Source organism: Apostichopus japonicus, chromosome 2 (genome assembly GCF_037975245.1).
Source record: "Apostichopus japonicus isolate 1M-3 chromosome 2, ASM3797524v1, whole genome shotgun sequence".
In the NCBI taxonomy this organism is placed as follows: Eukaryota; Metazoa; Echinodermata; class Holothuroidea; order Aspidochirotida; family Stichopodidae; genus Apostichopus; species Apostichopus japonicus.
This window is the reverse complement of record NC_092562.1, coordinates 6,342,112-6,364,245: the sequence shown is the minus strand read 5'-3', so window position 1 is coordinate 6,364,245 and position 22,134 is coordinate 6,342,112. Positions and strand designations below refer to the sequence as shown.

The window sequence follows — 22,134 nt, the reverse complement described above, 5'->3', positions numbered from 1 at the left end:
CGATCCTAACGGTAGTAATAGGCCTAGGCCCTATAGGATATATTGACATCTTACTTCTTAGTCCTATCGAAAACTTTGCATTTTTTGTACGTAGGCTAACTGGCAGCGACTAGGCTAAACGGGTCCGTTTAACAACTTGGACAGAACTTTCTGTAAATTAGCTCCATATTTTACAATTTCAACCATTAGGGGCCTAATATTCATATCAGGATTGTGGATTTGTATACCGGATACTAAAGCCTAGTAGAGGTTTCGTACATATATACATAATCTCAATATTTTAAAGAAACTACTTAGCCTAACCAGATAGTGTAATGTTTACAGGCCATGCCTACGTTAGGCCTAGCCTATGTTATGGCTTAACGTTAGGCCGTAGGCTAGTACGACTACGAATTCAGTCACCGACTTAGCCTTACGTTATGTCTTCGTATGCTACGTCAGCACTTCTTGAAATTTAATTACATATAAAAAAGAAATTTGCACATGATACCATACCTTGGAATGAATAAGCCCATTCCATCAAGCCCCATTCTTCTAATTTATCTTTCACAAACGAATCCATCTGTGCTTCTGATCATGTTCGCTCTGTCAGCAAACTTGTCCTACAGCCAAGTTGTCTATGGCGCGCGCGCAGGGCCAATATTATCAGACGGTCAATGTGTGTTCGTTAATTGGCTGATCTGAAATGATGCACTCATATTCCTATAATGTTGACCAATCATAGTGCAATATTATTTTGACTCATTGTTGAAAGTCAATTTCGGACTTAGCATTAGGTCAGCTTAGTGTATGGTACAACCCAAATTGGGTTATAAGACCATCGACCCTGCGTTTGGGTCATGAATATGACCCAGGTGTTTTAAGAGTGTATAACTTATGCAGCATTGCATTCTTCTTTCTGACTATGTAAAACTGTTTTGAATGAAATGGTGGATGTTCTGCTTCAGTCATGCTCAAAATGAGAGAAACTCTGACAAGATATTGGGCAAGTTTCTGAGCCTCCATCCCTAGCCATTGCTTACTTCCATCCAGATACGGAAGATTTTGTACAGCAATATAAGAGTCTTTCTTGATGAAAGCTACTACGGAAAAGTGGGATATGGGAGTTACTGTCTTGTGTATTACTGTGACTGTGTAATTCTGTGTAGCATGTGGACAATTTGGTGAATGAAGGACTTTTCATTGTGGGCAAAGCAGTTTTTAAACATAGCCACTTGTCAATTTGCTCGATATTGTAGCACAGGGGGTTTGTTTGAATGTACATTGTTAGTATCAGAGTTTGCAAACATTTGTCATTCATTTTAATTTGGCAGTTCAGAATGGTCCTATGATGGAACCTTGCGGCACGCTGCATTTGTATTTATTTATTATCTGCGAATGATTGTAAGAGGTAAAATGCGCTATTTCAGACAACGTAGCCCCTTAACATGCGATCCATGCCAGGACAGGTGCTCTTCAATTTTTATCTTTTTGCTATCAAGAGCTTCGCACAAGTCGTATTTAACATCTGACAGAGAAAATATTTTGCTTATATTGCTTATTTAATAACAATTTACTAAATAATTTAGGAGAAACATCACATCACAAACTGGTGGATAGTTTTCGTAGGAGGTAGGAACCACATTTTGTAATTTTTTGTTGTTGTTGTAATTTTGAGCTGATCTGAAACAACAATGACTTTCGTTCTTTCCCAAACATGGGTGAAATATTAGGCCTAGTCAGATTGACTTGCTATATATTACTTATTTTTTTGCTATGTTCTATTTTGCTATTGTTTAGACATATGTCTACCATACCTTACATTGAACATAGGAGTGAGGAACTTTAGAGTTTCTTACACTGTTGTTACACATATGGTTTGGCCACTCTGATTTAGTTGTAAGAAGTAAAAATCACTACACTAAATTACTTTGTCTATCGTTAAGATCAGACTTGCATTTCTTTCCAGTGACACATTTAATAAGATCAGGATTGGCTGATCTTTGCAACTAATAAAGTTAAGAAGAAACCTACAAAAAGGTAAGTTTAATTTTTTTAATTCATATACTAATATCTGTCATTAACTTTCTTATAATCAAAATGTCTTTTGATGAAAGTTTTAGGGAAAAGAAATAACAACAACACGTTGTCAGTTAAACATAGACTCATATGGTCGTTTGGATGGAATGGTATACAAGGTTTTCATTTAGTTGATGTATTTAGGGAGAGGAATCAAAAGAAGTATCTTATCACGTGGTTTTCTAATATTAATGATGGGCTTAGTTGTACCCTGATACATAATGTTTTGTTTTCCTTTAAAAGTTACGTATAATTAATACTTCACAATTGGATGCATTCATAATGTGAAAGTACCATGGGTATTGGTATTTTATAAATTTCACATCCCCTTTAGACAAACTAATAACCCTATACAAACCAAGGTCAAATCAATAGACTGAAAAAAGAAAAAGAAAAAAATATATTTGTCAGTGTGCAACTATGACATCACACCTGTTTGCTTCAAGTTCACTTTTGGTAGAGTATCAGATAATTTCAACTGTCAATAGGAATTCAATGCAAATTTCACCAGAATGCATAGATTATGTTGCTCTTTAACATATAAAAGAAATTTTGACCTGAATTATTCTTTTAAATTGTCCATGTATGCAGATGATACAACTATTTTTCTGAACAGTGACGGTTGTGTTTTAGAGAGAGTTGTTGAGATCCTAATCGAACTTAAAACAAGCTTCTGGTCCGAAGGTCAACTTCGGAAAGTCAAACATTCTTCCTATCGGTGCTCATAATCAGAATGTTCATGGTCAGAGTGCTTATATTATTCCCTTTATAGATGGTCCTATTAAGGTTCTTGGTATAAAACTTACAAGTAATAGAAGTGACCTTTTCCCCTTAAATTATTTACCAAAACTGTCACGTTTGAAACATATCCTGAATATGTGGTCTCCCCGTGATCTGAATCCCTATGGCAAAATTGTTCTTATAAAAAGTTTTGCTTTCTTTGTCACAACTTGTTTTCCTCTTCTCTGTTCTGCCTAACCCACCAGATTCTTTTCTAAAGGAATTAAACAGTGTACTGTCTGACTTTATTTGGAAAGGAAATGGCGGTAAGATATAAAACGGAAAATGTTAATGCAGCCACAGGAAGAAAGCGGCTTAAATATGATCAACGTGCACGATTTTATGAAAAGTATGAAAATCACTTGGATTAAAAGATACACAGATCATAATTTTGGCCATTGGAAAGTCCTTTTCGACTTCTTTTTGAAACACGTTGGTAAGGATTTTCTTTTTAGCTGTAATTTCAAGGGAAATGATATTTCTAAGAAGGTTAAACACGAGTTTATTCGCAACTGCTGTTGTGCCTGGCGCGATCTCACTTATGAAACCCCGTTGGCGAATTACGGTGATCAGATTATCTGGAACAACAGTTTATTAAGATTAATAATGAAGTAGTTTGGTACAGGAAGGGTTTTAATTCAAATGTGCTCTATGTCCGGAATTTGTATGACATGTCTGGCAGGCCTTTGTCTTATACTGCTTTTATTGCCAAATTTAATTGTCCAGGCTTACCCTTTACAAAGCTGAATGGGATTATACATTCTATCCCACGTACGTGGGTACCATCCAGATATTAATTGCAGCTGCCAAAGCAACCATGTAGTCAGCAGGTAATGTTAGCGCAATTGTTTCTTGTAGCAAGATTAGAGATACTTAATTAAGAAGCTTTCAGTACAAGTTTATCCATCGTATCATTGCTACAAATAGTTTTCTTAGTAAAATTAACATAATTGACGACCAAGTTGCACTTTTTGTGGCGAGTCTACTGAAACTTTAGACCACCTTTACTAATCTGGCGCTGTAGCGCATTTGGAGATATTTGGAATAAAATATATCTTGAAATCTTTAATTCAAAAGTTGTAGTTGAGTACGAACACGTGTGTTTTGGTAATGAGGTTATGATTAAGAGAACAAATGAAATGGTATAGCCTGACAATTTTTTATGCCAAATATTATATTTACCTTTGCAGAATTAACAAAAGCGTTCCAAGTTATGATATTTTCAAGCATAAGCTTTCATTTTTCTTGAGTATTGAAATGTATATACTTGTCAATAACAAAAAGCACAAAGAAATTAAACTGCTAAGAGATTCTTTGCATTATTGATAAAGGAAAGGTCCTTTTTGGTGTCATGAAACGAACATTTGTTTCTTTTTAACTTAATGTTATTATTATTATTATTATTTTTTCCATCTCATTTATTCACGATTATTAAACATGTATATGGTACATCGATTATATTTAGAGTTCTGATAACGACATAGGTATGTCATTTGAATGATACAAAGGAATTATTAACATAATGCAAAAATTGATTCTGAATTGAGTATTTCTTCTTCTCCTCTTATACCGAAATTTATGTATACACATCCAGAAAAACAAACCTTCAGTGAATACGAAACTCACGCTTACACACGTGCAAAAGGTACATAAACACATACAAATACCCACACATGCACATACAAAGGTACAAATACAGAGACACACATGCATACAAACACGTACGTACGAACATAAACACCCACACACAAGTAAAACAAAGCACAGTGAGGAATAAACCAGCGAAAAACAGCAGAGATTGTCAATGCTACTACATCAATGTAACAGTAAGGTCAATGAAAAGCAGAGGTAAAGTCAAGAGTTGCAAAGTTCATTGATTGAATGAGAAAACAAGTCCTTAATGCCATGTATTTTCTACGAGCAGAGCTAGTAGAGTTTCGCTTCGAGGCAATGTGCTTCTAAACGTTAAGAATGAATTTCATTTTATAGAAGAAATTGTCACAGTCAGGCTTAACATTGTTTTGTTTACAGTTGAAGATAAAGTATGTGATGTGAAGGATAACAAAATTCAATGGGTCGTAACCTGTTACCAGTTTACCGAAGAAAATATCTTATTTTGAGCAGATAGACTGTCTACCAAATAATTTCTGTTTGGAATCTAAAAGGAAATTAGACGTCACATGACAGGACCAGAATAAATGCTCAATAGTTTCCTCTTCAGTATTACAAAATGTACTGAGCGGAGAAGCCGATATTTTCATTAAATTTAAAAGCAGTTTGGTTCCTAAGATGCGGTGTAAGAATCTGAATTGGAAATATTGTATTTTTGCTTCAGAAAGCGTACGGGGAGGCACCTAAGATATAACTAACCAATCGTCATGAGAGAAGTCAAAGTAATGCTCCATTTACAGCAGGCTTTAGGTGGGAGTGAAATACAGTCTATAAGGCGAGGATAGTCCACTTGTGACAATTTACAATTGCTAGACAATTTACAATTGCTAGACGGACGAAGAGGTGAGAAAGATTATCATGTCTGGCAATTCCAAGACGAGCAGCTTAGACCCAATACCTACATCTCTATTAAAGGAAATACTAGACTGTATACTTCCCATACTCACTCGCCTAGTGAATATATCTCTTGGGTCATCATGTGTTCCTCTGTCGCTTAAGTCTGCCTCTGTTACACCAATTGTTAAGAAACCCACGCTCGATCGCGGGGATTACAAGAACTACCGACCGGTCAGCAATTTTCCTTACGTGTCTAAGCTAGTTGAGAAAGTGGTTGTGAGGCAACTATATGAACATATGGAGCGGAATGACTTGTATGTCACTATCTTGTATGAACAAAATCAGTCAGCATACAGGAAGCATCACAGTACTGAGACTGCACTTGTTAAAATAACCAATGACTTACAATGTGCCTTGGACAGAAATCATTGCGTGTTCTTAGTGATGCTTGATCAAAGTGCAGCGTTTGACACTATAAATCAAGATCTGTTACTACAACATATTACTGAATCGTTTACAGTCACAAGTACCGCCCATTCTTGGCTTGTGTCTTATTTGAAACAACGTACCCAGTGAGTTGAAATAAATGTCAAGTCTTCAGCTAGTAAGGACTTCTGTATTGGGCCCATACATGTATCCATTGTATACATCTCCAATGTTCGCAATTGTAGAGAAACACGGAATTAACATATATGCTGACGACACACAGTTATATGTTTCATGTGATCCAAAGGATGCGGATACTGTGCTACGTCGACTGGAGAGTGCGATCTCAGAAATACGAGAATGGATGACAGACAACCATCTAAAATTGAATGATGCTAAAACCGAATTTATAATTATCTGTAAAAGAAGTACAAAGAAGCTTCTGTCAAACATCACAAAAATTACGATAGGAACTACAAAGATTGCTGCAAGTGTATCAGCCCGTAACAGAGGAGCTGTTTTAGACTCAGAATTAGGCATGATTCCCATTATTAACAGTGTTGTTAGGACGTGCTACTAGCATCTCCGCCAGATATCACATATCCGCCCATTCCTGACTCGTGATGCCACTGCTACATTGGTCAACGCTATCATCACGTCCCGTCTGGATTATGTAAATAGCCTGCTGTTTGGACTCCCCATCTCTACAACTCGCAAGCTGGAAATGGTTAAAAAAAATGCTGCTCGTATAGTGTGTAAGAAAAGAAAAAGAGACCATGTCACACCACTACTGGAATCACTGCATTGGCTACCAATAGATTTTCGAGTGAAGTTTAAAATTAACCTAGACTCTCTTACAAAGCTCTGCACGGTCTCGCACCCTACTACCTGTCTTGTCTCCTTACACCGTACAAACCTAGCAGAACCATACGGTCATCATCACAAGAATTGCTCAAGAAGAAGAGAGCAAGATACAAGACCGGCGACAGAGCCTTCTCAGTCAGCGCTCCCAGATTATGGAATTCCTTACCGAACTCTGTGCGTGTATGCAGTTCTCTTACCACTTTTAAAACTGCTTTGAAAACATATTATTTTAGAGTGACTCGCTGACTAGCTTTTACTGTGTAATAGACTGTGTTTTAACTTTTATTATGCATAGATTTGGAACTACTTACTTAATTCTTAACATTTTTTTATAATTTATTTTTGGTATTTATTTACTACGTTTAGGGTTCTATTTTTTATCGTTTAGTATTGATTGTTTATTACTATCTGTTTTAGGCATTTACAAAAATTGTCTTACTGTACTATAGTTTCTCATACTTATTTATACTTAAACATAGACTATGATTTAATCTATTTTACTTTAACATACTTCTGAAATTGTTTCGGACTATATGCGTTTTAGTTTTTAGTATCGTTTAGTACGTGTGTTTTTCATTTTGTTGCTTTTGGCCTTTACATTTTTCTTGCCTTATTGGTTCTATATATTTAATATTTTGGTTTTTGTTACTATTTGTTTTTAGGTTTTACATTTGTAAAGCGCTTTGAGCAGCTTTGCTGATTATGCGCTATATAAATTTTACTTAATATTGACAGGGTGATCTTGTTGTTCCTCGACACCGTTTTCTAAACTGCTCATAGTTTAAGCGAAAGAGATCGTCACCATTGTGAGTAAAGTTGATACAGAGATACCTAATGGGAGCGTTAGTAATCAAAATATTAAATTCACTGACATGAGCTGGATTATTTGAAATGAAAAGACCCAGGGAAAGAAACTTGGACTTGTTGAAATTAATTTTGAGACCTGATGCTATTCAAAAATTCTCTAAGGTATTCAGCACCTTAACAGTGCTGTTGCGGGTACCCTCTAAGAAGATAGGGGTCGGCATACTGCAGTACTTTAATTTCCCGGCCAAATATTTTGATCACCAAGCTTGATTGAGTCAAAAATATTTGTTCTAGCTAAAATATCTGCACATAGAATAAAGAGGTACGGGCTAAGGGGACAACCTTGCCTTACTCCTCTCTGAATAGAGAAGAAACCTGTCGAATTACCATTTTTTAGAAAACAGGAAAAACTGCAAGTATAGAGTGAGAGTGTTTTGACCCACCATCGAAAACTGTTCCCAAAGTTGAAATAAATAAGAGTGTAGTCAATAAAATTCCAATCGATACAATCAAAAGCTTTTTCAAAATCAATAAAAAACAGAAGACCCGGAATGTTATTTGTGGTAATGTGATCGATCAGGTCCAGCACAAAAAGAATGTTTTCCACAATAAACTTATTTTCGTAAAACCAGTCTGGTTATCCCCAACAGTATTGTCGACGACCCGTTTTAACCGGTTAGCCAATACTGTTGCTCCTATCTTGTAGTCAATTTTAAGGAGACTAATAGGTCTATATAGTTCTAGACTTACAACTAGTAACTTATTACACAATCTCTTTTTTCTTGATACTGTCACAGAAAAATACAAAATATATATTAAATTAATTTTGACATATATATCTTCACATTGCAGCAACTTCCGATACATTTACTTGACAAGTTCCGATTTATCTAAAAACATCAAATAATTCTAGTAATTGACCTACTGTAACATACTCCTTCTTTTCTGTCCGTCTTTTCCATTGGATATGTTTAAGGAAACAAATTAAATGCATGTGTAATAACAAGAAAAGGCTCATACGAAATATCCCATCGATTCCAAAATTATCCATAGAGCGAATTGCATTCTTTCAAGTCGTACAGTGACAGTTGTATTTTGTATTAAGAAATATCATTTAATGGAGGATTAATTGGAAGTAAATCCCCTCATCATGCAGTCTTAGTTAACTGAGATGCAAAAAAATCACAACAAAGGAACGGCTGACAAGATCGAGGAAGCCTAAAATTGTTCTTTCCATTTACAAGCTACAGTGTAATGAAAATCCACCTAACTTTTTTCTTTCAAATGTTGGTTATTCAGGGCATGTCCTGACCGTTCTAATGCTTTATCTATATACATAGTTTGTAGAATAGCCGTCATCAAATGCCACAATCTATTCATAGTGTCTTTTTTTTTGGCCTGGAACCATGGCCATCCCAATGTACATGTATGACTATGAACGTACAAATGTTGGTTATTCAGGGCATGTTCTGACCGTTTAAATGCTCTATCTACATAGTTTGTAGTATAGCCGTCATCAAATGACACAATCTCTTCATAGTGTCCTTTTTTGGCCTGGAACCATGGCCTACCCAATGTACATGTATGACTATGAACGTACACAGTAATAGCCTAGTAGTAGTACAAGTCAATGAAACACAGTTGTTTAGCTAACGTAGCATAACTAGTACCAACGCATGTTACGTCGATCGAGCAGGAAACAATTTATGTCGAAATGGTAATCAGTGCAGATTGTCTATTGCAAAAGCTTGATAATCAAGTTTGGGAGGAACTCATAACTCAACGTATTGCAAAAGATTAGAGAAAGCGATGAGACCTACATATCGAGTTAATACTGTATCGTTTGGTACGTACCAGTACAAATTCTCCAAACGATTGGGTATTGCGTCATTGCCATCTCCTTCAGCTTCGTCTCTATCAACTCATATTCATATGTTTCTGGCTCAAACTTGTAGGGCTGAATATCTTCTGCGTGGGGAACTCGTCTTCATCGATGTCTTCTCCGTCACTTTTGCTAATCTCATCTGCTTCAGAGCTCTCTGCTTCAACTTCGAGCGGGAAATAGAGGACAGCTATGATTTCCTTAACAGTTGGCAAAAGATCGATGGTTAAACTACACTACGCAGTAGTGACAACTTGCATGTACTTCTGCGCTGAAACACTGCAAGTCATCAAAAATGAATAGGAAATGAGCCCGCAAATGAAGTTAGATTCTTTTAAATTTCAACTTGATTGATGTCAACAATGGCAACCTTCAAGGTTTGTGGAGAATGGTTATCGGTGGTCTAGCGATGTGTAGGTTTTGTGTATGTAGCTTATTCATCTATCTAGGCCGTCGGCCCCACCAACAGCAGTTATAAAGCGGCCTGTTCGATAACGTTCTTCAAGTGGCCCATGCAATGTTGAAGGCCCATTTCAATCATTAAATGGGCCCTACAATCGGAAGTCGGGCCCAATAAAACCAATTGGTAGTAAATGCCTCTGAGCAGGAATGTCATTATGTGTTACTCAAACTGGTAACATAGAAATAAAACAGGTCACCCTCAAACGTGAATGCCAAACATTTTATGAAAAGATTAATTTAGTTCACTTATTCGCTGCATATTTCACTGGAGTTCTACGTATTCTACGTTTAACGACGAAATCTTTAAAAAAACATTTTGTTGCACAATTCTTTCCGGGATTCAACCTCACAGTTTTACAAACAATACTTAAAGTAACGTGAGTCCAAACGAACAACAACTATTATCTAGGAACCCTGTGTGGGAACAGTAGGTAGGGTGAGATATTATACACTCACTTATATGTTTAATTTTATATACTTATTGTTATTGTATACAAATTCACAGCTATTGTCTTCGCCCTTTCACCCATCCAATATGTCTTACAAACATGACTTTGAGCCGATAAATGGTAAAAGAAGTAGCAGTACAGTTATTAAAGTTCTGCCTCGATAACCCATTAAAATAAGGAATTCAAACGTAACTTTGTTTTTAACAGAGAAAGCCCGATAGTGCCACACGAGGACCTCTAGAGATGTCAAATATCAAACATTGCTCTTCCAAGACAGAACAATGGTTGGGACAAAGTGCATTCAACTAAGTACAGTAACAGTGTAAAATCAGAAGGTAAACCAATACAAATTCAACCAAATACAAAAAAAAAAATAAAAATAGGTTGAGTGGGCGCTTATTCCTTTCAACCACGTTCAAAGAAAACAGTGTATATCTATACATATGATATGGCTGTGTTCCGAACAATTATCGTTAACCACGCATATAATTGTGTGCAGTAAACCATGAAGATCTTTTCTTTTGTCAAATGAAAGCTCAAGATGGGATAGTACTATGGATAGTATTGATAGTTGTAATGAAAACTCCCCCAATGTATGCGTAGGTTGTCATAGTTCGATGTTGTAAGTTCCATAATATCTTTACACCATTATAACAAACTAAAAGGAGATTCACATCCACAAGGATTCAATAGTCTTCTCTCTTAAACTCAGTAAGTTCGATTCAGAAGAATGAAATCGCGGAAAGCATGTTACCTCCCGTTCTTATGTCTCCTTGTTTACCAATGTGTATCCGGCCAAATTGTAGGTAAGTGCACTATTTTGAGAGTTTTGTTGTGGCAATGGCGGAGTATACTACAGTATTTTTTAGCTCGATCACAGACTCTCGTAATACGTCGTGATTCATGTCATTTACACATTTCAGTTGATACATTGACATATAGATTCAGATGTTTCAGCCGTTTCACACATAGATTACAGTAACTACTGTAAATCTTAAAGTATTGTACCACAGTAAATACTGGATCGTGCTGAAAAATCTGACAAATCGGTAGTATGTGCTATTAGGTTTACAGTAAGAACTGAGGATATGTGTCATCCCAATAAATCCCAACAACTGGATTTGTTGGAATTACACATATCCTCAGTTCTTAATGTAATCCTAATAGCACATGCTATCGATTTATAGCACGATCCAGTTTTAACTGCGGTACAAAACTTTAAGAATTACAGCAGTAACTGTGTTCTCTGTGTGTATCGGGTGGATGTTTTCAATTATAGTAACGTGAGGAGGCCCTGGGTAGATATGGAGAGGTCAATCTATAGATGAAAGAAGCAAACATAAATATCGTAAATTCGGTTATAGCTAGAGACCATTGCGAATATCAAAGTACGCAAAAGCTGTTTCGGATGATATATCAAAGTAGAAAGATCTGTTATGGGAACAAAATAGGTGCCATAATGCTATCAAGGCAAAACCTTTAACGTATTACCATTTGTCAATAGTTAATTTTACTAGTGAAATAAACATTAAACAACTTTGTATCTTAAGACATGAACAGGTCGTGTTATCTAGAAATGTCTGGAAATGTACTGTCGCTGAAGACTTTTAGGGTTTCGTTATTCCATAAATTGGACTGTGACAAACAAGAGAGTCAACTTTGAACATGGATGATTCAGGGCTACAGGGAAACTTCCAAGAGGCCCTACAAGACTTAACATTAAAAGGAGCTGAAACTAGTATAGAAATATCGTGTGGTGACTTCCATATTTATCGGACACTGGAACCATCACGAGCCTACTTTTGGTATAAATGAAAGACAGTGTAATTGCTCATAAGTCCATATTTATGTTATTGTGCTAAACAGTTAACTCTCTATTCTTTGTTCTTTTCATGCAGATTTGTGTGGATCTGGGAAATATTGCGAAAATGGAGGGACATGTGTGAACAACCCGCTGCATTGCATCTGTCCTGAGGGCGTCACAGGACTCCGATGTGGTGTGTGGTTACTATAATGTCAGCATAATCGTGTAGTATATAATCGTGTAGTATATCGCCCTTAATAAGGATTCAGTGAGAATCTCAAATAAGAAACACTTAAGAGCGGCACTGGTTAATATATAGTTATGTTCCTTTATCATTGTATTAAATCAATGGTCCTTAAAATGGAAACTTTGCAGATACAGTACGTTTGGAAGGTTGAAGAATCCCAAAATTATAGAAGCTCATAGAAGGTCATAGAAGCGTGTCTAGAGTGATATGTCTAGAGTGATATTACTTTCATCTACAGATTGCATACTGCAGGCTATGCAGGAAAGATTAAAGAAAGAATTTGTAGCATGTGACTTAATAAAGGATGATGCAAGATTCATATTCATGGTTTAAAATATAATAATAATTATAATTATAATTATAATAATAACAATAACAATAACCCGATTTAAAAATTTAACGTAATATATGATTTTAAAGGATGTTACAAGATATTTTTTTTTTAAACCAACAGAAGTTACCACCACTTCTCCTTTATCCAGCTCTGCTGCTACTACATTGTTTGATAGTTCTTCACAACCCCAGTCAACAACAGGTATTTGTTATTTTCAAAAAATGTTAAATGCAATTATGTCCACTAACAAAAACATTCCGGAATTTTTAAATTGAAATGTTCTGAAGTATCAAAGAAAGAAATTCCAATGAACTACGACTTCACGACAGTTGTTGCAAGGTATATTTATATATATATTTGTTTAAGCCAAGAGAAAGAACCACCACTTCTCCTTAATCCAGCAAGTCTGCAACAACAATGTTTGACAGTTTTTCAATATTCCAGTCAACAACAGGTATTTTAGCATTTTCTCGAGAAAAAAAATCCACTTACTTAGTTATTTCGAATATGACAGAATTGAAAATACATGTACAATTTCACCTTCGTAAGAATTGCGAGCATTGGCATTCGTATCTGATCATAATTAAAGGTCCTCAACATAAGGTCGTTGGATATGTTATCTTTGTTCTGATAATTCGGTATTGTGACACTGGAAAGGATTGTAATATAGCTCATTACTTAAACCTCTATGCTGAAATGTTCTTAGGTATCCAAATAGGAACCTTCAATAAATTACGAATAAAAGCTATGATTCAAGATATATTTTTCTTAAATTAACCTAAAGATATAGAGGTATTAACCATAAACAGAGGCATTGCGAATGTTTGCATTACTTTCATATCAGACAAAATTAATAAAATAATGTGTTATTCCGTATCTTTTGTTGTTCTCCTGTTTGTGTCTGTGTGTATGTTTGTGTGGGACTGGGTGTGCGTGTCTGTGTCTGTGGCAAGCATGTGTCATACCCCTTAACGTGAAACATATGTATGCTACAATGTAAATATTTCTATATTTGACTACTTGTATACATGCCTTTGTGGTCCTTTGAAGCGTGTCGATACCTATACCGGGTATTGTCAATGCCCACGCAACAGGAGTAATCCATTTTACAACTTGTCGTTATGCCATAACCTTAATTTTTGATGCTAACATTGAATTTGTCAATTTTCAGATTTATTGATACTTTAATTGCATATTTCATTCTGTTTTCTAAAGCATCTGGTCAAGGTAAGTGTTATAATACTAATAGAAAAATTTAAACGTCTCGTATCGGTAGACAATATCCTTCGTTAAATGATTATTGGTCACTGCCGAAGACCATTAACGAATGGTTGACCATGAAGTTTTATTGATTTTATTTTATTGGTGATAAAGTTTTTACTTATATACACGGAGTCGGTAGTTTGCATCTCATTCCTTGACAAAGCCTTAACCGGCGAAATATTGGAACATACAGCTTTGTATAATTCTTACTGTGCTTGTTGAAGTCTCATATTCTACAATTATATATATATATATATATATATATATATATATATATATATATATATATATATATATATATATATATATATATTGGTGTGTATTGGTGTTCAGTATCTAAATTAACGGAACAGAGCAAAAGATGTCAACGTTCATCTAGCCGGTCGAACATTTCCAGATATATCAATAATCGTTACTTTTCCCAAAGTTCACTTACATGAATTTGCGGATTTGTTTTCATTTGGAAAGTTATAAAGAATCCTAATCAGAAATTCAATGGACTATATGATTTTAAAGGATGTTACTATATAAATTCATATAGACGTTTAAACCACTAGAAAGGACCACCACTTTTCCTTTATTCAGCTCTGCTTTAATTACATTGTTTGACAGTTCTTCACAGTTCCAGTCAACAACAGGTGTCTATTATTTTCGAGAACACCATATGCAATTACAATATTTACTAACAGAGACATTTTAGATTGTTTACGTTGAAGTGTTATCGAGTATAACAGAGAGAAATTCCAATGATCTACGACTTTACCAGAGATGATGAAAGGTTTATTCATATTTTAGTTTAAACCAACAGAAAGAACCACCAACTCTCCTTTATCCAGCCCTGCTGCGACAATATTGTTTGACAGTTCTTCACAAATCCAGTCAACAACAGGTTTTCTTTTATTTTCTAAGAAAAAACCCATTTACAATGTCCACTCACAACATTGTGTTTGTTTAAACCAGCAGGGAGGGCCACCACTTCTCCTTTAACCAGCTCTGCTCCAACAACTTACACTGTAAAAAATAAAAGCGAATTTTACAGTATTTTACTGTAGAATGTTACAGCAAAACGCTGTTCCCAACAATTACAGTAAGCGCCTGTTAGTTCGACCATTATTAACGCGCGCTACTACTGTAACTTCGCGATCGTAACAGTAGAAACTGTATATTGCCTTCATATGGCTGCTCCCGGCGTACAGATTAGCGCATGTGCATTGCAGTATGAGGCTGTGCGCTTTTTCATTGGATTTTCAAGTGAACAAGTGTTGTCTGACACCTGTGTCACGTTCTTCTCTGACAAGATGTGTAACGTCGATTGTTATCGGGAATTGTACTGCACATGGTACACGTTAATGTATTACACGATCCAAAAAGGGCTACTACTACTTTTGCAAGCGGTAGGAGGTGAGAATTTAACAGCTTTCTGAAGTTGCTATGTGTGTATGATATGTTGCGAAAACTACTCAGATAATCAATATTATTTACGTGAACAAAAGACTATTCGTTTAAAGACTGCTTAAATCACCACAAGTCTACGCCTAGCTTAATTGATCGTAATAGCACTGTTGTTGGAAACTGTATGTCGGTAGCCTATCACCGTGCAGAACAGGTCAATGGGAAGGCCTAACCTAGGCATAAATGTAACGGTAACATGAAGCACTCAGTATCAGTTAACACTATCAGCTTAGTTTAAAGCTAGCTAAGGCATAGTAGAAAAAATCAGGAGTGGTAAAACAACTTCTACATTGCCAACGTTTTGGACGACATTTCAAGTGAGGAGGTAGAGGTCGGTTACACTAATCAGTAGGCATAAGCAGGGCATACGTTTCGTTTTGCCTACGCTACTCCATATAGGCCTAGTCAAACGATAGTTGTGACCAACATTACCCAGTAATTAGTATGATGGTTGTCACCAACTTCGTGCATTTCAGCCACAAAACTGACTATTATTGTCAGGCTACTTCGCGATTCCTTTACCTAGGCAAATGCTCTCGGCGAGGCAGAATGACATAGGCTAGCTAGAAGTAGAAGAGGCCTAAATTAGACCTGTAAGTTTAAGTAGGCCCTATTCAGTTCTTTCTTTCAAGGCAACAACCCATACAGTACTTAAAAAAAATTGGGAAACCGGTAAAAAAATATCAAAAACAAAAATTGTGGTACATTTTCCTGTATATTAGCTCCCATATGTTCATGAAATGTAGTTCATAAAAAGTAAAAGTGATTCTATGTAATATTTATAATTTCTGCACTTTTGATTTCTTGCTAAACGCCAAAGGAATCTATGTGATGGTGTTTGCATGTGTATGTTACACCTCCTTGTAAACATGATAACTCAAAAAGTAAACATTGCCTGAAATTCTAAGGTGGCACTGTATGTGCATTACTCTTATTGAGTACAAGAACCCTGTTTTTTTTTTGGTTTCAATGAAAATCGTAACCTTTGCATTCATGATGGCGTGTGTGTGCGCGCGCATGTGTAAGTGCATTTGTGACGCCCAGCTTGTAAACACGATATCTCAAAGAGAAGCATATCTCATATTTGGACCATGTGTAGTTGGACCCCATTAAGTACAAGAAGCCTTTTACCTTTGGTGGAGGTCAAAGGTCATTTGGTGTTACAAGGGGTCAAATTGTGGAAATCTTGCAAGCATATCTCAAGAAACGTAGCTTGGATTGATATTATATTTGGTATGTAGGTGTACCACATTGAGAAGCCTAAGATCCATGTTGTCTCTAGTAGAGGTCACTATAAGTGTCCTTTTCCGTCATCAGCTTTTTCCAATATTGTGTCTCACATCTCAATGCCTTTTGTTGTACTATTTAGATTGAAGTTCATCCAGGCTATACCTACAGTATTTCACATTCATATAATATTATGTAGGTAACACAATGCAGCTTTGCATTCCGGTTCATGGGGGTCAAAAGGTCATTCGAGGTCAACAGGAGTCTGAAAATCTTGTTAACATGTTAACATGATAACTTGATAACATGATCTAAAAAATTGAAAGTTGGTTTAATTTTGTTACTAGGTTACTCTTGGCACTAAGTAGATGATCATATTCTTTTTCATGGAGGTCAAAGGTCATTTGAGATCTACAGAGATCAAAGTCTGCAAAAGTTGTAAACACCGTATATTCACAATTGAAGAATAGATGATCCCTCTTGTTTTTCGTGACGGTTAAATGTCGTTTGAGGTCAGTCTTGAAAACGTAGTAAATAGATATTTAGAAGTACACCTTGGTTAAACAAAAGTGTAATATAGATTGTCATTGGTGAGTACATGATCCCTACCTTACATCATTGAGATCAATCAACATTTGAGGTCAGCAGAGGTCAAAGTCTAAAACCTCTTAGTCAGGACAGCTCAAGAAATGGAAGTGTGTCGAATATGTCAACTAGATAGTATTAAGATTGCCTTAGGTGAAAATATGATCCATACTGTTGTTCTGGAGACAAAGATGAAATAGTGAAAATCAAAAGTAAATGCTGCTTCACATTCTCGCAAGGGAATTATTGAGGCATGTGGGATTCTGGTTCTTAACCTTTAAAATGACGTCAACTATTGGTTGATTGCATAGAGCTATGCAGCAAAATTTCATAGGCTTCCTGAAGTTTCTTTGACAACAATTGTTTACCTTATGAAACATTGTGTTAGGTGTGTAAGCTTTTGTTTCATCTCTTCACCAGTGCACTGCTCTCTTCGCTTGCAGAAGTGAGCCGGGAGTTTATAAAGGGAATTAGAAGTTGAAAACATTCAAAGCCAATAGAAGATTTTAATTGAATTAGTTTCTTAGTTTTTAAGTAGGTTGTTTACTGTTACCTTTTACTGTTACTTTCAGATGTCTGTTCAACACCCACCCAGACAGAGGCAACAAGGCGCAAGCAACGTAGAGGAGAAGGCATTCTATTAATCCAAAAGTCCTCCATCTCATCAATGCAGTGCAGGATTATAACACACCACAGCTCTAATCAATAAACTTTTAATTTCCAACTACATAAAAGATTCGTGGTTTGATGTTTGAACTTCATACATTTGGATGTCAAAATATTTTACTGTTCTATTTCCCCTATTTTGCTTCAATCTTCTTCTACAAATTTGATCTTTATTTCACTATTGATGTTTTGGTATATGTACTGTAGAGAATGGTGTATTTGTACAGTGACATGTCAGAATGCCTCAGTGTATTGTTCAAAGATGAATTAATAATTATGATAATGTACTCATATTAACCATCAGTTTACAGTAAAAACAGTTATGGTACATTTCACAGTAAAAAGACTGGCGACAATTCTGCCAACAAAGGCCTGTTACATTTACGGATACATTTCAAATATTGAAAATTGTTTACAGTACACTCTAATTGTACGGTATGATGAAACTTTTACGATTAAAAATGGTAAATAATTTTACAGTAATTGGAATAATTACCGTAAATTGAACAGACATTTGTTGGCAGAATTGCTGCCAGTCTTTTAGCAGTAAAATTTACGTTATGTTTTCACAGTGTACAGTTCTTCACAATCCCATTGTTGACTTTTTAAATGCAATTACAATGTTTACTAACAAACACATTACGGAATTAAAAAAAATTGAAATGGTCTGAAGTATCAAGAAAGAAATCCAGGTGAACTATGACTTTTATGAGAGCTGATGTCAGGTATGTTCATATAATTGTAAAAACTAACAGAAAAGACAACTACGTCTCCTTTATCCAGCAGTGCTACAACTACATTGTTAGGTAGTTCTTCACAATCTCAGACAACAACAGGTGTTTAAGTAATTTCTCGAGAAAAATATATTTCCAATGTCCACTTAGTTAAAGACATTTGTGGATTGGTTTTATTTAGAATGTTCTGTAGTATCCGAATTAGACATTTTAATGTACCATCAGATTTTCGAGGATGTTACATAATAAATTTATATTTTTGTTTAAACCAACAGAAAGGAGCACCACTTCTCTTTTACCTAGCTCTGCTGCAACTACATTGTTTGGCAGTTCTTCACAATCCCAGACAACAACAGGTATTCAAGTACTTGCTCTAGAAAAGTTAATGTCCAATGTCTACTTAAAGACAATTGTGGATTGTCTTTATTTACAATGTTCTATAGTATCCGAATTAGACATTTAAATGGACCATAAGATTTTATAGGACGTTACATGATAAATTCATATTTTTGTTTTAACCAACAGAAAGGAGCACCACTTCTCTTTTACCTAGCTCTGCTGCAACTACATTGTTTGGCAGTTCTTCACAAGCTCGGACATCAACAGGTATTCAAGTACTTTCTGTAGGAAAATAAATATCCAATATCCACTTAAAGACATTTGTAGATTGGTTTAATTTAGAAAGTTCTGAAGTATCCGAATTAGACATTTTAATGGACCATAAGATTTTCGAGGATGTTACATGCTAAATTCATATTTTTTGTTTTAACCAACAGAAAGGAGCACCACTTCTCCTTTACCTAGCTTTGCTGCAACTACATTGTTTGGCCCTTCTTCACACCCCCAGACATCAACAGGTATTTAAGTATTTTCTCTAGAAAAATAAATTTCCATTCGTGGATTGTTTTAATTTAGAATATCTGTAGTATCCGAATTAGAAATTTTAATTGACCATAACATTTTAGAGGATATTACGTGATAAATTTCATATTTTTGTTTAAATCAACAGAAAGGAGCACCACTTCTCCCTTATCTAGCTCTGCTGCAACTACATTGTTTGGCAGTTCTTCACAATCTCAGACAACAACAGGTATTCAAGTACTTGCTCTAGAAAAGTTAATGTCCAATGTCTACTTAAAGACAATTGTGGATTGTCTTTATTTACAATGTTCTATAGTATCCGAATAAGACATTTAAATGGACCATAAGATTTTATAGGACGTTACATGATAAATTCATATTTTTGTTTTAACCAACAGAAAGGAGCACCACTTCTCTTTTACCTAGCTCTGCTGCAACTACATTGTTTGGCAGTTCTTCACAATCCCAGACAACAACAGGTATTCAAGTATTTTCTGTAGGAAAATACATTTCCAATGTCTACTTAAAGACATTTGTGGATTATATGTATTTAGAATGTTCTGAAGTATTCGAATTAGACATTTTAATGATCTATCAGATGTTAGAGGATGTTACATGATAAATTCATATTTTTGTTTAAATTAACAGAAAGGACCACCAGTTCTCCTTTACCTAGCTCTGCTGCAACTACATTGTTTGGCAGTTCTTCACAATCCCAGACAACAACAGGTATTCAAGTACTTTCTGTAGGAAAATAAATATCCAATGTCTACTTAAAGACATTTGTAGATTGGTTTAATTTAGAAAGTTCTGAAGTATCCGAATTAGACATTTTAATGGATCATAAGATTTTCGAGGATGTTACATAATAAATTCATATTTTTGTTTTAACCAACAGAAAGGAGCACCACTTCTCTTTTACCTAGCTCTGCTGCAACTACATTGTTTGGCAGTTCTTCACAATCCCAGACAACAACAGGTATTCAAGTACTTGCTCTAGAAAAGTTAATGTCCAATGTCTACTTAAAGACAATTGTGGATTGTCTTTATTTAGAATGTTCTATAGTATCCGAATTAGACATTTAAATGGACCATAAGATTTTATAGGACGTTACATGATAAATTCATATTTTTGTTTTAACCAACAGGAAGGAGCACCACTTCTCTTTTACCTAGCTCTGCTGCAACTACATTGTTTGGCAGTTCTTCACAATCCCAGACATCAACAGGTATTCAAGTACTTTCTGTAAGAAAATAAATATCCAATATCCACTTAAAGACATTTGTAGATTGATTTAATTTAGAAAGTTCTTAAGTATCCGAATTAGACATTTTAATGGACCATAAGATTTTTGAGGATGTTACATGATAAATTTATACTTTTGTTTAAACCAACAGAAAGGAGCACCACTTCTCCTTTATCTAGCTCTGCTGCAACTACATTGTTTGGCAGTTCTTCACAATCCCAGACAACAACAGGTATTCAAGTACTTTCTCTAGAAAAATAAATTTCCAACATCCACATAAAGACATTTGTGGATTGATTTCATTTAGATTGTTCTTAAGTATCCGGATTAGATATTTTAATGGACCATAAGATTTTAGAGGATGTTACATGATAACCCAATTCATATTTTTGTTTAAACCAACAGAAAGGACCACCACTTCTCTTTTATCTAGCTCTGCTGCAACGACATTGTTTGGCAGTTCTTCACAATCCCAGACAACAACAGGTATTTAAGTATTTTCTCTAGAAAATAAATTTCCAATATCCACATAAAGACATTTGTGGATTGGTTTCATTTAGAATGTTCTGAAGTATCTGAATTAGACATTTTAATGGACCATAATACTTTCGAGGATGTTACATGATAATTTCATATTTTGTATAAACCAACAGAAAGGACCACCACTTCTCCTTTACCTAGCTCTGCTGCAACTACATTGTTTGGCCCTTCTTTATAATCCCATATATCAACAGGTATTTAAGTATTTTCTCTAGAAAAATAAATTTCCATTCGTGGATTGTTTTTATTTAGAATATCTGAAGTATCCGAATTAGAAATTTTAATGGACCATAAGATTTTCGAGGATGTTACATGCTAAATTCATATTTTTTGTTTAAACCAACAGAAAGGAGCACCACTTCTCCTTTACCTAGCTTTGCTGCAACTACATTGTTTGGCCCTTCTTCACACCCCCAGACATCAACAGGTATTTAAGTATTTTCTCTAGAAAAATAAATTTCCATTCGTGGATTGTTTTAATTTAGAATATCTGTAGTATCCGAATTAGAAATTTTAATTGACCATAACATTTTAGAGGATATTACGTGATAAATTTCATATTTTTGTTTAAATCAACAGAAAGGAGCACCACTTCTCCCTTATCTAGCTCTGCTGCAACTACATTGTTTGGCAGTTCTTCACAATCCCAGACAACAACAGGTATTCAAGTACTTTCTCTAGAAATATAGATTTCCAATATCCACATAAAGACTTTTGTGGATTGATTTATTTAGATTTTTCTGAAGTATCCGAATAAGACATTTTATGGACCATAAGATTTTTGAGGATGTTACATGATAAATTTATACTTTTGTTTAAACCAACAGAAAGGGCCACCGCTTCTCCTTTATCTAGCTCTGCTGCAACTACATTGTTTGGCAGTTCTTCACAATCCCAGACAACAACAGGTATTCAAGTACTTTCTCTAGAAATATAAA

At 35.2% G+C, this 22,134-nt stretch overlaps 1 protein-coding gene across 1 annotated transcript; it reads left to right on the top strand.

Moving 5' to 3' along the window:
• Positions 1-10,805: 10,805 nt before the first annotated feature.
• On the top strand, positions 10,806-22,102 carry LOC139976028 (uncharacterized). The gene is made up of 15 exons (XM_071984418.1): positions 10,806-11,042; positions 12,135-12,233; positions 12,742-12,822; positions 18,824-18,904; positions 19,074-19,154; positions 19,325-19,405; positions 19,558-19,638; positions 19,808-19,888; positions 20,058-20,138; positions 20,308-20,388; positions 20,558-20,638; positions 20,808-21,142; positions 21,543-21,623; positions 21,776-21,856; positions 22,024-22,102. The coding sequence occupies exons 1-12, from the start codon at positions 10,967-10,969 to the stop codon at positions 20,915-20,917; spliced, it is 1,014 nt and encodes a 337-aa protein (XP_071840519.1). The 5' UTR covers positions 10,806-10,966; the 3' UTR covers positions 20,918-21,142; positions 21,543-21,623; positions 21,776-21,856; positions 22,024-22,102.
• The last annotated feature ends 32 nt before the right edge of the window (positions 22,103-22,134 follow it).

What these genes read in the sequence shown, in the direction of transcription:
- LOC139976028 (XM_071984418.1), top strand. Translation starts at nt 10,967, where the DNA reads ATGAAATCGCGGAAAGCATGTTACCTCCCGTTCTTATGTCTCCTTGTT. An exon ending in ACAACCCCAGTCAACAACAG is followed by an intron (nt 12,823 to 18,823) that starts GTATTTGTTATT and finishes TTAAACCAACAG; the next exon opens with AAAGGAGCACCACTTCTCTT. An exon ending in ACACCCCCAGACATCAACAG is followed by an intron (nt 19,406 to 19,557) that starts GTATTTAAGTAT and finishes TTAAATCAACAG; the next exon opens with AAAGGAGCACCACTTCTCCC.